The sequence below is a fragment of the Rhinopithecus roxellana genome, chromosome 16 (assembly GCF_007565055.1).
Source record: "Rhinopithecus roxellana isolate Shanxi Qingling chromosome 16, ASM756505v1, whole genome shotgun sequence".
NCBI lineage: Eukaryota > Metazoa > Chordata > Mammalia > Primates > Cercopithecidae > Rhinopithecus > Rhinopithecus roxellana.
Genome location: NC_044564.1, coordinates 19731417 through 19747182, shown reverse-complemented (window position 1 = coordinate 19747182; position 15766 = coordinate 19731417). Strand labels below are relative to the sequence as shown.

General features: G+C 45.2%; 1 protein-coding gene across 6 annotated transcripts in view; it reads right to left on the bottom strand.

The window, feature by feature from the left end:
• Positions 1-15766, bottom strand: part of LOC115893960 (dual specificity protein phosphatase CDC14B-like) — a 42270-nt gene that overhangs the window by 18390 nt on the left and 8114 nt on the right. For 2 of the 6 annotated variants that reach the window (XM_030919869.1, XM_030919871.1), the window contains one exon: positions 3443-4680. The exons of 2 other annotated variants lie outside the window; for them this stretch is intronic. Coding sequence is in view for 3 of the 4 variants with exons in the window: in XM_030919871.1 (XP_030775731.1) it covers positions 4644-4680 (37 nt within the window). In the remaining variant the exon portion in view is untranslated. Of the gene's footprint in view, positions 1-3442; positions 4681-10070; positions 10934-11111; positions 11229-15766 lie in introns of those variants that run through there. 2 more of the 6 variants (XM_030919868.1, XM_030919867.1) reach the window with 2 other exon arrangements.

Sequence of the window (15766 nt, the reverse complement as noted above, 5' to 3'; positions counted from 1 at the left end):
CTTCACAGAGCAGCGTGGTGGCGCCAGCTGCCTGAGCTCTAGCGGCCTCAGGGGACGCCATGGAGGGGCAGGGAGAGGCCACAGCTCCCACAGAGCCAGGGTCTGCAAACACACAGTCTGGAGGGTCATGTGTGGTGGGGAGTCGGGAGAGGGGTGAGAAGGCCGGTCTCTGGTTTTTTACTTTGGACACTTGTATCCCAGTGTGAATTCAAGCACAGCTCCTTGGGAGAACTGGATAGAACTCAACAGAACACAGGGTCTTGAGTCTCAGCAATAAGTTGTGTATGAGGTATGGACAATGGGCCCTTGGGGTCCTGCCTGGCACCAGAGGCAGGGCAGGTAGAGGGCACGGGGGCTGGCGTCTGGGGTTGGACCGCAAGCTGGGGAGGGTGCTGGGGCCGGTGCTGCCTGCCCTTGGCAGGCAAAATGCCCTGCAGGATCCCAAGGGCCTGACTGACTTGAGTCTTATCCTCAGAGGTCTCCAGAAAGTCAAAGCTTTGTGTTGTGTGAGCTGGTGCTGGGGTGTGAGGAATGGAGGAGCGCCTCCAGTTCACCACTTTACCCTACAGAAGGGGGCTGGACTAACTTCCAGATTCAAACGCTAAAGCCCTAACCCCAGCCCCTTGAGATGTGGCTCTATGTGGACACGGGGCCTTTAACGAGGTGGTGAAGTTACAACGAGGCCATCGGTGGGCCCCAATCCAATCTGACTGGTGTCCTCTTGAAAGGGGAGTGGAGGGGAAGAGGCACCAGGGCCCCGCAGGCACCAAAGAGATGCCCCGCAAGGTGGCAGTGCCTGCAAGCCCAGGAGAGAGGCCGTTGGAGAAACCAAGCCCGCCCACAGCTTGGTCGTGGACATGCAGCCTCCAGAACCGTGAGGAAACGAACTTCTATGTCAGCCATCCAGTCTGGGGTATTCCATTATGGCCATCCTAGAAGACTTACACAGACGCCGGGTTACCTCTGCTTTATGTTCTAACCCACTGCCTACCAGAATTCAAAATGCCTGGTAAGTAACACAGTAAACAAAAAGGCTGTTGGGTTAATACTTTTAATTACATAATTATACAATTTCCACTATTCGATATTTTTTATAAAACCAGTTACAACTCACAAGATTTTCCAATGTGACAATATGTATCAAACTACACACATATGCAAAGTTTACAGGCCATTAGGAAGCTTTATCTTAAAAATACCTTCAGGAAAATAAACATTCATTCAACCAGTTCTCTTGGCTTTAAAAAACATGATTAGAAATATACACTGTAAAAAAAAATCAAGACAATGATTGATCAATACTGATCAGTTACATTTTAAAACTTTTAATAATCTGTACATGAGTGCAGGTTAGATCAAAGTCTGCAAATGATTACTAGAAAACTGCAGTACTATCATCGGATGAACATGTCTGCTGACAGTTCTACCAGGTAATTAAGGAGGTAATTTCCTACACAGTATAGGTGAATTGTCCAGTCTTTAAACACATCTGGAGTCATCTCCGCTCAGTGACGTGGAGAATACCCTGATGTGGGGAAATGGAAGGGCAGCAGCTCGCCTCTCCAGGGCAGTTTCAGCGGGAGAGAACATTTCAAGGAACAATAAAATAGGTTTTAAAAGTTGCTTTTGATGAGCACTGCTTTCCAAAATGCAATACTGATTCTTTTTTTGAATGTGGAAAGAGAAGCCATGTTAAGAACAGACATCCAATGAGTGCACTGCCTCTGTGGCTCGGACGGTGCCGGGAAAAGGGAAGACCTCAGGACAGCCCTCGGGCCACGCACAAGCCCAGGCCATCGGCCGGTGTGACAACGCTTGGGAACTCCTCTAACACTCGCCTGGGCCCAAGAGAGAGGTAGCAATCACCCTGTGAGAGGGCTGGAGGGGAGGGAGGAAGGAGGTAGGGACAGGCTAGGGGCATCAAGCTCAGAACAGGTGAATTGTGGAGGCCAGCAGAGCCCTGCCGCGCGCCGCCGGGAAGCACTGGCCACGCCGGCCACTCAGCTCTCACGAGGCGCCGCTCCCCACCAAGTTCTATAACAAGCCAAGTCCGTCCGCACTTCTAGGAACCCAGTTTTGCAGATGCTCTTCCTCCGGACCGTCCCTGACTCTTGATAATTTTGAGTCCCCAGAAAGCTTCAAGGGCACCTAAAAATATGCGCTGCTAATTTTAATTCCATTGCAAACCGTCCCGGTGTACTTTCAGGGCTATTTAAGGCTCTAAAGTTAAGGGAATCTCTCCATCAGACAGACACAGTTTCATGTTCCATAGCAACAAGGTCTTCTGTAACAAGGACTCTAAGTCAGAATCCCAGAAGATTCTGGGTGTTTGTGGTTTCAGTTGGGGATGAGGGGAAGCATCCACTCTCCTTCATAGCAGGAAGAACTTTCCATCCCTCAGACCCACACTTCCTGGATTCTAGAGACGGTCCCCATAAGGTAACACTGTTGCTCTGCACACCATCCCAAGTCATTTGGTTATTACAAGGAATGCTTCTTCACCAAATCACAGGTTTTCTATGACTAATTTCAGTGAACCAGTTAAATAGAAGGATTTTTAGAAAGAGCCACAGTGATAGCAATTATAGGTGGAAACTTGAGCAGGCAACATGAAGAGGCAGTTTATAAAATGAAGAAGGACTGTGGTCCCGCTGACACCCTTCCTTTTCTTGGACGAAACACCAGGAGGCTTGTTCACCGTGAGGGAGACCGTACTCACAAGAGCTGTGGCGCCTACATTTACTTGTTCTGACGGGACGAAAAGCCAGACTAAGAAGCGCGATTTTCACAACTACCTGGATTATTATTTATGGAGCGGATGGCCTTAAAAAGGGTAAGGGGAAGAAGAGGTGCCCTGAGAATTCAATGCTTTATGCATGGCACAGTTTGAATATTTACATTGTCTCAGCTCAAAACAGCAAAAGGAATGTACCTCCTCCCACCCACATCTTATTGAAGAGTGGTCTTCCCACAGCCAAGGGGGTCTTTGTGCCTATTCATTTCCAGGGACAGAAAACCACTGTTTTTCTGTGATCCAGTCCCCAGTGTTGAAAAGCTGGCCTGACCCCACCCCATAGTGCCTGGCGGGGAAAGAGTCGCTTGTTTGGCTGAGAACACGGCATCTTCCATCTCTCCTGATGCCGGTTACTTTCACACTTTCTTCCAAGAAAGTGCACCAAAATGGAGGCACTGCCTTTCAATTCCTTCCTGCATTGAAGACTTTAACTTGTTTCTTCCAACTGCTTTAATTTCTTGAAGTTTTGTGAAAAAGGCAGCTTCTTAAAATGGAGTTGCCTACTAGATCTGGCGCACGCCTTGTGGCTTAGGAGGGCGTTTGCTTCTTACTGCCTGTCAACATCTCGGCCCTCCATGCTCCCAGCACAGGCAAAAATGGGTTAACAATCATTAAACCACCCACTTCTTGTGGAAGGAACCGAGGTGAGTACTAAATATTCTTTTATTTTGGCCCCCCCCGCCTTTTTTTTTTATTTTTATTTTTTTAAGCAGCAAATCAATTCTGTTTCTGTAACTGCTTCATGGCACAGACTCTGCTGTGTTCCAGTAGGGTAGGGGGAGAAGGCACTCTGCAGAGTTACTAGTTGTGTTCCCTAACCAAAGGCAACAGTGAGATCCACAAGCAGATCATTGTCACTGAGATCGCAGGCTGCGTCAATGGCCTTAGACTGATCTCATAAGGAGAAAAAAAAAAAAAAAAAATCCAATGTTACAGAGAAGGACTCTAAAAAGCGGTTAACTTTTTTTTAAGCCGACATTATTTGGGATTGCTGTTTCCAAGGGGAATAACTGACTGTGTTTCTTCCATGCAAGGAAGGAAATATGATTTTAATTTGTATGACTGGCACCAAACAATGGGCAGCCTCCCAGTTCTTCAGTCCCTAAAGGACAGAAAAAGGGATGACTTGCAACATCTTCCAATTCTGAAGTCAGTTTCTCCTCCTGAGTCTTCTAAAGCTACCATTAATATTATCTTGCAAGTTTTAGGTTACCAAGGTAACCATCTGGTCTTACAACATGCAACAGTATTTAAATGTGGTTTTCACAGATTCTTGTTAATAAAGCACTCTTTGGTGGAAGACAAGCAGCTTGGGTACTTAACAGAGTTAACATTACAACAGTATTACAAATAGGTGAAGATGATTAAGCCAAATAGTATCAAATTACAGAAAGTACCATCTCAGTAATTAATGCCTTTTGTATCTTTACAAATTTTGACACAGGGTCACAAGGTGAACAGAAAATAAATACATAAAAAACCTCCATCAGATCCTCAATTCTTCTGAAGGCCAGCAACTACAATGATTGCCATCACAGAGACACACGTGCACCTCAGAGCAGCCAGCTCCCTGGGAACCAGAGGGCTGGGTATTTACACCTGAGACTAAATTTACAACAGCATTTTTGTCGTTCAGCTTGAGAGCTGGGCCCTTCTCTGAGTCCTTCGCTTGCACCCAAACTCAAAGTTCATTATCGAAACTCCAGCGGACACTTTCTCCATTGATCGACTTCTTAGGTGGAAAGCAACTAAGGCTTTTGCAATTTTGTTTTGTTTTCAAATTGTGCTAATTTCTGCTGCAGTTTTCAGTTCCTAGAGTCTTCCTTCAGCTCTGGTCACAGGTTTTTACTTAACGCAAGACTGTTTTAGTCCTTGAAATGGAGAGACTACAGGGGGAAAAAAAAGGATTTTTACCATGACGTTTACACAGCGTCCACAGGCAGTTATCAAAGACAAGGAGGGCAACATAATAAAAGTGCTGACATGCTAAAAAGTATGCGCTTGCTGTGAGTTTCTAATGACAAATACTTTGGAGAAGACAACACAATGTCAACCACAAAGGAAAGACAAACAGGAGAAAGGCAGGGCAGAAAAAGGTTCAGTTCTGCAAAAAATAGAAATTTAAAAAACCAATACAAGTAAATAAAAATCATAAAAGACGGACAGGCAGAGGCAGCAGGGCCAGGAAAGTACCATGATGCCGCCAGGGGCACGTGCTGCAAAGCACTCGTTCTCCTTCCTTCCCTCTGAGGAACCAGGCTGGGGGAGGAGCAGGCAGAATGAAAAGATAGAGAACTGTTACTGGGTTATTTCAAAAGCCAGAATTTGGTCACAGAAAAAGCTCTGGCACCTAAGCGGTTTCCAGCGCCGCCAAGCACAGGAGACACCCCACGGACTACCTGCCTCCGCACTCCATGATTCTCCTCCTGCCTCTCTTTCTCCTTCCCCAGTTTATGACGCTACACTTCCAGGTCAGTAACAACTCTCAGAAAACAAAACCAAAAGAAGAGTCAGAAAAACCACTCCCAATCTGGAGGCCCCCGCCTGACGCTGCTGCTGCGTTCTTCAAGGAGGAGCGTTTGAATCGATCGTTTCATTTGCAGAGATCCCAACAGGGCACTGAGCCAAAAGATCCAGGTCAGCTGGTGAGACAAGTGGGAAAATATCTGGAATTTCAAAGGATCACTAATATTTCAAAAGACTGGAGAGAAACAGCATTTTACCAAGAAACACTTAGGGACAACCTTCTGGGACTCCTCTCCTGATGGACTTTGGAGACAATGGCAGTAGCCAAAAGTCAACGCCCAGAAGCAATGGAACAGGCACCCAGATCTGAGGCTCTGAGGGTCAAGAGGCAGTGGCAAGTGTGACACCGGCAAAGCCACCCGAGAACACTGAAGAAGTCAGAGGTCCTAGATGCAGCTGCTCCCAACTGAAGGGCTCCTGAAAACATTCGTGGTTTTAGAGGCTAAGGAAAGAGGCCGGGCGCGGTGCCTCACATCTGCAATCCCAGGACTTTGAGAGGCCGAGGCAGGTGGATCACCTGAGGTTAGGAGTTCAAGACCAGCCTGGCCAACATGGTGAAACCTCATCTCTACTAAAAATACAGAAAAAGTTTTTTAGCCACGCGTGGTGGTGCACGCCTGTATTCCCAGCTATGCAGGAGGCTGAGGCAGGAGAATCGCTTGAACCTGGGAGGTGGAGGTTGTAGTGAGCTAAGATCGCACCATGGCACTCCAGCCTGGGTGACAGAGTGAGACTCTGTCTCATTTAAAAAAAAAAAAAAAGGCCGGGCGCGGTGGCTCAAGCCTGTAATCCCAGCACTTTGGGAGGCCGAGACGGGCGGATCACGAGGTCAGGAGATCGAGACCATCCTGGCAAACACGGTGAAACCCCGTCTCTACTAAAAAAATACAAAAAACTAGCCGGGCGACGTGGCGGGCGCCTGTAGTCCCAGCTACTCGGGAGGCTGAGGCGGGAGAATGGCGTAAACCCGGGAGGCAAGCTTGCAGTGAGCTGAGATCCGGCCACTGCACTCCAGCCTGGGCGACAAAGCGAGACTCTGTCTCAAAAAAAAAAAAAAAAAAAAAAAAAAGAGGCTAAGGAAAGAAGCTGAGCATTTCTCTCCCCAACCCCAGCAACATGAAGAATTAGGTACAGAGCACCCCAAAGTCCGGACCTTAGGTTTGGTTTGGCAGCTGCAGCAGAAAGTAATGGCTCCCAGTGATGCAACTCAAGAGTTAAAGTAACTTGTACATGACGATTTCTTAGAAAATGAATGAGGTTATCATTTTAAAAAAAGAGCCTGCCCAAAAGAAACTGCAGAAGCTAACAAACACACACTGGCGGAAGGGCTGCAGAAGACATGAGTGAATGCGAGCAAATGAGGCGGCTGCAGGCTCACTCGGAGCACGATGAAATTTCCAAGACTGTTCTAAGACAGCTCTTCAGAGAGGTCATGTGAGAACACTGAAAACAGGCCAATCCAACGGAGCCAATTACTCACTGGATTTATTAATTCTTAAAAGAGAAAGGTTAGCATGGATTTATAGCTCTAACAGGAAGTGGGAAGTGGAGAAGCTCCCTCGCCTCCCTCTCCAGACTCGGGGAAGGGAATGAGAAGGTGCCACAGAGAGCCCTGGCAGGACCGAGGGCCACACAGGCTGCCTGGCGGCCGTCCCAGACCTGTGGTCACATGAAATTCAGGTTTGATGGGGCACAGCTTCAAGTGGACACACGAGGGGACAGGCATCTTCTGTGAGAAACTGCGGCACCTTTCCCCAAAGACAAACAGTGAAGACATCACTCCTATTTTTTCAGCTGCTGCAAGTAATTGCTCTTTTGACGTTTTTGAAAAAGTTCCCCAAAGCTGAAGAGCCTCTCAGTAAACCCAAAAATCAAAAGCGCCAATTAAGTGCAAAGCGAGTTTGGGTGGAGTCTTCCTCCTGGATGCCAAGGAACATGAAAATGGAAGGTCAAGTTCCTATGCGCCACAGAGATGATGACGAACCAGTAGGAACTGGCAACCCTGGTGCCTTGCAGGTAGCGATGAAAGGACCCCAAAGGGTGCTCCATTTTTTTTTTTCTACTGCTGTTTAAAGATTTCACTCAATACTTTAAATTTATTCAAATTTAGCTCATACTATTGTGCCCAGAATCAGACCATGCACCAACATACGAACTCCCTCATTACCCTCCAACCAGAAAAGAATACGATGCAGTAGGATATTATGAACAATATTCAGTAGGATAAAAGCTCCAGGCTACAGCTTGGCTGACTCCAATTCTTAAAATCTATACATAATTTATTTGCTTTTCTTTTGTAAGCTGCAGGTGGATAACAGGTAAGGTGATGTGAACACAGGCCGAAGCCCCAAAAGAGGCACAAAGAAAGAACCCGCTTAGAGGAAGGTGAGCCCCAGCTAATCCTCACTGTTAGGCTCCTTTTTCTCTCCACATCATCTCTGAAAGTCCATGCTGGAATTTAAAGGAAGTCTTTTTGGTTTTCAGAACTATCCAAAATTCCTGGAAACTGCTTTGGGCCATTTCAACATTCAGTCCAGATCACTGGCTCTGAAATCTCCCTTAGGACCCTCACATCATCCCTTCCAGGGGCCTCAGGCAGACGCGTGCTGCAACCAGGGACCACTTCTCCAGAGAGGCAGGAGTTCAGGTCACCAGAGTGACATGGAAACGCAACAAGACCTAGACAGAAAAACAGAGGCAAGGCCAGCCCTTCTTCCCTCAAAGGAAGACGGTATGACCTGGCAAACACCGGCCAGGCTCCCGGACTCTACTCCTCTGTAACCTAAAAAGCATAATCTAAAACAGCAAACAGCAGAATTAAATGTGCAAGACACACTGGGCTATAATAAAAACCTGAGCGGCCAGGCGTGGTGGCTCATGCCTGTAATCCCAGTACTTTGGGAGGCTGAGGCAGGTGGATCATTTGAGATCAGGAGTTTGAGATAAGCCTGGCCAAAATGGTGAAACCCCATCTCTACTAAAAATACAAAAATTAGCCAGGTGTGGTGGCACATGCCACCCACAAGTAGTAATCCTAGCTACTTGGGAGGATGAGGCAGGAGAATGGTTTGAACCCGGAAGGCGAAGGTTGCAGTGAGCCGAGATAACACTATTGCACCCCAGCCTGGGCAATTCCATGTCAAAAAGAAAAAAAAAAAAAAAAAGCCTGAGTACTCATGCACTCATACCTAAAAAGGATATGCCCCTTCAAGACATGTCAAAAATAACTAATTAACTGTCATCAACGATAGGCTTTTTATTTGATTTTTTTTTTTTTTTTTTTTTTTTGAGACGGAGTCTTGCTCTGTCACCCAGGCTGGGGTGCAGTGGCGTCATCTTGGCTCACTGCCTCCGAAGTTCAAGTGATTCTCTAGCCTCAGCCTCCCGAGTAGCTGGGATTACAGGTACCCGCCACTGCACCCAGCTAATTTTTGTATTTTTAGTAGAGACAAGGTTTCACCATCTTGGCCAGGCTGGTCTTGAACTTCTGACCTCATGATCTACCTGCCTCGGCCTCCCAAAGTGCTGGGATTACAGGCATGAGCCACTGCACCTGGCCTGAATTAATAGTTTGGCTCACCTAAAAGTGTCAGTTAAAACACTCCCATTTCCCTTCATTTATTGTAGAAAAATTGGAACATAAGATGATAAAAAAGAAAAAAAAATCCCAACTGTCCCCCCAACCAGAACTTTTATTAGTATCACAGCATATTTTTCCTTTGTCTTATTTCTATACATATAGACACTTACTCATCTATAAATATAGATGTATTGTAGGTATATAAATATTTATACATCTCTATATTTCTATACATAGTATACTTACACTTACAAAATTAGAGTCATACTTCAGAATTGTTTTTTTTTTTTGAGACAGTCTTGCTCTGTCACCCAGGCTAGAGTGCAGTGGCGCGATCTCGGCTCACTGCAACCTCCACCTCCCATGTTTAAACAATTCTCCTGCCTCAGCCTCCCGAGTAGCTGGGACCACAGGTGCCCACCACCACATCCGGCTAATTTTTGTATTTTTAGTAGAGATGAGGTTTCACCATGTTGGCCAGGCTGGTCTCGAACTCCTGACCTCAAGTGATCCACCCACCTTGGCTTCCCAAAGTGCTGGGATTACAGGCGTGAGCCACTGCACCCAGCTCATACTTCAGAATTGTTATGCATGGCTCTTTTCACTCATTGCTTCGTGTACTAAACTGTATGACTCCCAATTCATTTGGCATAATGTAACAATCTTGAGCCCATTTCCTGTTTCTCACTGTTAGAAATAACACTCCGGGCCGGGCGCGGTGGCTCAAGCCTGTAATCCCAGCACTTTGGGAGGCCGAGACGGGCGGATCACAAGGTCAGGAGATCGAGACCATCCTGGCGAACACGGTGAAACCCCATCTCTACTAAAAAAACACAAAAAACTAGCCAGGCGAGGTGGCGGGTGCCTGTAGTCCCAGCTACTCGGGAGGCTGAGGCAGGAGAATGGCGTAAACCCGGGAGGCGGAGCTTGCAGTGAGCTGAGATCCGGCCACTGCACTCCAGCCTGGGCGACAGAGCGAGACTCCGTCTCAAAAAAAAAAAAAAAAAAAACAGAAATAACACTCTGCCATTGTTCCAATGTACCTAAATCTTTGACCTTTGGTCAGTATTTCTCTAATATTCTTCTCAAGAGTAAAGAAATAGGAATATTTGGTACATTTCTAATGAAAAATTTTAAATCCTGGAATCATGCATCAGTGATTGACAGTCCTCAAATCCTCATGCCAGGGCACTGCTGCGTCCTCATGTGAGTGTAAGTGTGCAGTAAGGTTGTACAAAACAAACAGTGAAGAGGAAACACGGCAGAGCTGAACGAGTCTTCCAAATGCAAAGCACACAGAGCTCCCAGCTGTGCCAAGGGTCTCTCGGGAGACTGGCTGCTTTGCACTGGGGACTAATTTCACACTGATAAGGCCCCGAGGCCCAAAGCCTCAGAGACACAGGGCAGGGAAGCTGAAGAGAAGCGGGGCGCGCGTGCAGGACATTTTCAAGGCTGGTTCTGATTATCTTCAGGTCGCTCATGTCTATTAGAAGAGATCGTTTTTACCAGGAGAACAGAAACAGGACTGCATGGGCTGCCAATGCCAGGCAAAGATGAAAAGATGCCCCTTCTACTCCTGAGCCATCTATCCCCACTTCCACTCCTGGGCTATCTATTCTCTCTTCAAATGGGATCTGTTATCAGAAAACTTTAAAAATGACATGTCTACTTCATGAGAAATGTCCAAAGACAACAGAGTCACTGACGTGGTCATAGGACACCTTGGTTTTGCGAAATTTTGCCTCCACTTACTGAAGACAGTGCTGACAGTGAAAGAACGAGTGCCTCGCGTGTGGGCTGTGGCCAAGAGGACAAAGAGTCACTAGGCAGAGAAGGATCCTCAAACTCTCTGGAGTTATCTCATGTCCACCATCACACTCACTTGCAGCTAATCGTCCAGCAATGATGCTGTGTCTGATATACACCTAGAAAGATGTCCTCCAAGTCCTGACAGCCAGCTTTGGAAATTCTTAATTTAAAAACTTTCCCATATCATGACCCAGAGACCATATTTCCAGTGTTGAGAATTACTTCTGAAATACAAAACAAAAGCCTACATTAAAATGGTCCAGATTTTCTTAGATAATGAACAAGTAACACACAGACTCTACTTTCTCCTAATTTCATGTCAATCGCCAGAGGTAGGGTCCAAATATTAAACTGGAAAGCCAATGCTTGCAACTTTTCAGAAGAGTAGGATTCTTTTCTCACCTTTTAACACTGCTTTTCCTTGAAGCAGATCTGGTGGTTCTTTTAGTAATGCCTGCACTGCCAGAAATGTTAGGTTCAGATGTTTTACAGCTCTGAACACTGGATTGAAGAATTACTCTGAAAATAGTTGGAAAAAAATAAGATTACATTCACTGAAACCATTTGCAAATACTTGACAGAGGAAAGTATTTTTGCACTTTAGTGCAAATTATCTTGAGAATTGAGAGGATTCTCCATCAACACATTTACCAAAAAAAGGTGAAACACATTTTTACATCAAGGCCTTTTAAAATGAAGCATCTCATTTCTCTTTGAAGGTTACACAAAGATAACCGGAGGGCTTTGCTTCTGGAAGGCGAATGACTTGGCATTTTAAGCAATTCCCACACCAAAGAAATTCACCAGCCAAACAAATCTTTCTGCCCAACAAAAGTAAAAGTAGCTTCTCAGACTTTCAGTCATGAAACAAGACACCATTAAGAAGCCCAAATTCTAAAGAATAGGAACATAAATTCAGGAAATAACTATACAATATTTACTCTTCAAAGCTGTAAGTATGGGTAATAATCCACTAAATCAATACTAATTTTATGTAACATTTCAAAATTTTAGAAAGTGTTTAAGCAAAATATGAGTTTCGTCTGGATTATAACACTTACTAAATCTCCAAGTGCCACTAAAATGAAAGTGAAAACACTTAAATTTTGTAAAGCTTGCCGTAATTAAACTCTAAAAAGCTTGAGAAACTGGTGCCTATGAGAGTAGGCTGCCCAGGAGGAAGTACACGATGAATCAGAAAAGAGCGCCCTGAGATAAAGGCCGCACGGAATGTCCTTTTAGAGGCAGATGGTCCTTTGACTTTTTTTTCTTTAAATTGTCACAGGGAAAATTGCAGAAGACATCAAAAGATTTTATATGCAATTCTTTTCTTTTCTTTTTTTTTTGAGACAAGTCTTGCTCTGTTGTCCAGGCTGGAGTGCAGTGGTGTAATCTCAGCTCACTGCAACCTCCGCCTCCCAGGTTCAAACAATCCTCCTGCCTCAGCCTCCTGAATAGCTGGGACCATGAGCGCCCACAACCTCACCTGGCTAATTTTTGTATTTTTAGTAAAGATGAGGTTTTGCCATGTTGGCCAAGCTGGTCTCGAACTCCTGACCTCAGGTGATCCGCCCACCTCAGCCTCCCAAAGTGCTGGGATTACAGGTGTGAGCTACCACGCCAGGCCTATATGCAACTTTTTCTTCAAGAGATAATCAGTGACAAACTAAACACATATACACACATTTATAGATACCAACTTTTAATTTTCTGAAAGAGAAAACACTGACTTAACAAGCTTTCTTCTCTCCTATTCAAACATAAAGGTGAGAAAGCCAGTAACAACTTATGAGAACCCAGCTCAAAAGAGTAAAAAGAAACCATTACAATGAGTGAGCATCCCACCTCACAGGCCTCAGCTACCACCATGCTGGCTAATATACCAAAGACAGGGCCTTAAAATATGCTAAGATCAATACATTTCTACAACCTTAGCATCACCCAAACCAAAGCATATCCAACACTTAGTGAAATGCTAAACGTCTCATCACTGAAAAAGCAACAAGAGGCTGGGCGTGGTGGCTCACACCTGTAATCCCAGCACTTTGAGAGGCCAAGGCAGGTGGATCACAAGGTCAGGAGTTCAAGACCAGCCTGGTCAAGACGGTGAAACCCCATCTCTACTAAAAATACAAAAATTAGCCAGGTGTGGTGGCAGGTGCCTATAATCCCAGCTACTCAGGTGGCTGAGGCAGGAGAACTGCTTGACCGCGGGTGGCAGAGGTTGCAGTGAGCCAAGATCACACCACTGCACTCCAGCCTAGGCCAAAGAACGAGACTCCATCTCAAAAAAAAAAAAAAAAAAAAAAAAAAAAAGAGTGTATATGAAGACTTAATTGTAGCATTAAAGGCAACTATTACCCTGGCTTGTGAATTCTACTTCTAAAAACAAAGGACTATTTTTAAATTCTTTTTTTTCTTTTTTTTTTAAGAGACAGGGTCTCACTCTGTTGCCCAGGCTGGAGTGCAGTGACACAATCATAGCTCACTGCAGCCTCAAATCCTGGGCTCAACTGATCCTCCCACCTCAGCCTCCAGAGTAGCTGGGACTACAGGTACATGTCGCCACACCCAGCTAACTTTTTTATTTTTCATTTTATAGAGATGAGGGTCTCGCTATGTTGCCCATGCTGGTCTCAAAATCCTGGCCTCTGTGATTCTCTTGCCTCGACCTTCCAAAGTGTTGAGATTTGTAGGTATGAGCCAGCCTGCCCATCCCTAAAAATTATTTCTGTTTATATAAAGTGAAGGAAAAATATTTATTCATCTCTGCTAAGAATTTGAATATAGAATTTTGCATAAAACAAAACAAATCACTGCTGCTTCACTGCTACTTCTGAAGCCCAGGCCGGCACTGGCACTGCACAGCTCTCATCGTCCCCCTGGGCCGCTGCCTTACGCATGGGGAAAACGAGACTCCTGTTGGCTCTTTTTTGAAATACAACACCGACTTCTCAAATTATTTGAGGCCATGGTTGGCCAAAAGCACAGACAACAATCACACTGCAAAATAATTAATCTGAGGAAAACACAAGAGCTGACACGCTGCCTGCTTAGGAAATCTGAATCCTGATTTCTCAAATTAAGACTGAAGTGTTGAAATGGCATTCAAAACAAGACACTACGGCTCAATCGTGCAGTCATTCTTAGGCTGCTGGAAAACATCTTTTAAAAAGTATTTATTTCTCTATAAAATTAGTGTACAGTGAACTAATATAATAATAATATTAAATAGCTAGTAATTTCTGTGGAACTTTAAAACCAAGAGAATGATAGAACTTGAGTGTGCTAATCATACCAGGGAAGATTCCAGTTATTTGCACTGACAACACGGTATTTATCCTAACTGCAGGTTATGCACTGATGAAGTCAGGGTGGGGGTAGAACTCCACTGAGCTATCACCAGTGACAGCGCACACCACCTGACAGGCACCAGAGGGGGACGCGTTGCCTCTGCCACAGAGCACCCGGGCACTCGCTGCCTTCTGCCTCCCAACCCAGGCCAGGCATGGCTTTGCAGAGCAGCGTGCAGCAAATGTATTTTCTTCCTTCCCATCTCCCCTGACAAAATCCTCTGTCCTACCTACCTCTTGCCTATACTGTAGTTCACCTTCTCTGCAGCATCCTTGGAGCCTCGGTACTCTGAGACTTCAGATACAGTGAAATCTGCAACCCAAGGAACACGGCAAAGCCAAAAACTAAAAAGCCAGGTCTGGAACATAAATGTCCAGTTCCAAGAAAACAATCCATCAGGACAACTATGCACTGTGTATACTGGCTATCCACTCCAGACGCTACAAGAGCATGCACAAAGGTGACCCTGCGGCCCTGCAGCCTTCAGAGAAGCCTTTCCCGCTATCTCCGGGTCTGACTCAGAAGCCTGAAGTGTTGTTATGGCCTAATTCTCCATGCACGCCGCATAACAGGAGCTTTTCACTGGAAACCACTGATCAAACGATGCCATGCCACCTGCGTCCGCTGCCAGCAGAGGTGGCACTCAGGAGTCACCAACTGACAAATAAAACCCTTTGGAAAGAAAGTCATGGGGTGCTACAAAGATGATACTGATTAATACCACTGTAACTGTCACAAGTTTTTTGCTTCTGAAAATTCCAAATAATGAGTCAGGCTAAACTGAATACTCTGCTTGGGTCTAGAAATACCATGGCAAACGTCATTAACAACAATAACAGAAGGTATAGTTTACATGGAATACTGAAAGAAAAGAGCCTGATAGAGACCATTTTTAAACTTACCCTGGGAATGATCATTCAACCACAAAGTGACTAAGTATTATTAGCAACTGTTCCACCCATTCGGAACATCTCTGCCACTTGCAACAGTTTGAGAAGAATAAATCTATGTAGTGCATGATGCTCTTGAGTCAGAATATGTGGCAATCAAAGTTGACTAAGAGAAGTAAAGGAGAAAACACCCAAAAGGTTAATCTAGCTCAGAAATACAGCAGGTCTGAATGCACGACAATAAGCTTTCATTTGTAAGATATTCAAGAAAATGCCATCAATAGGAGCAAGTTAAGCAGGTTTTGCCTAATTCTGAAGAGTGAAATCAGCTTGATTTTTAAATCCTTCTCAGCTATGTGAAAATACTCAATGAAACCACAAACTACCAGAGTTGGTTGCAATGGAATTTTTCTTTGGAAGAGATCTTGCAGGGAACTTTTGCATTCTTTCATAACTTCCAAGTCCAAGAGGAGAAAAGAGAAGAAATTCTTAAATATGAGTTAAGGAAAAAGCTTCAGAGAAGGAAGAATGCAGCTCAGACACAGGAGGGTGGCGGTGGACCCCGTGACACAGGACACACCCGCCTTCTGGCGGTCTTCAACATGTTGTTCCACAAGTGGGCCTCTTGCACATTCTTCTGCAGAAATAAAGCCTCTTCGCTGTTAAGGTCTTCATTTCAAAGATAAAAGATCTCAAAAGAATACAAATTTGCTGCTATCAGCCTAATAAAGGCATTCTGGCTATGTCTGGGCAAGGGGAAAGCGGGAGCAATGACCATCATATGGAAATGCACCGACTTCAACAGGCAGCCTC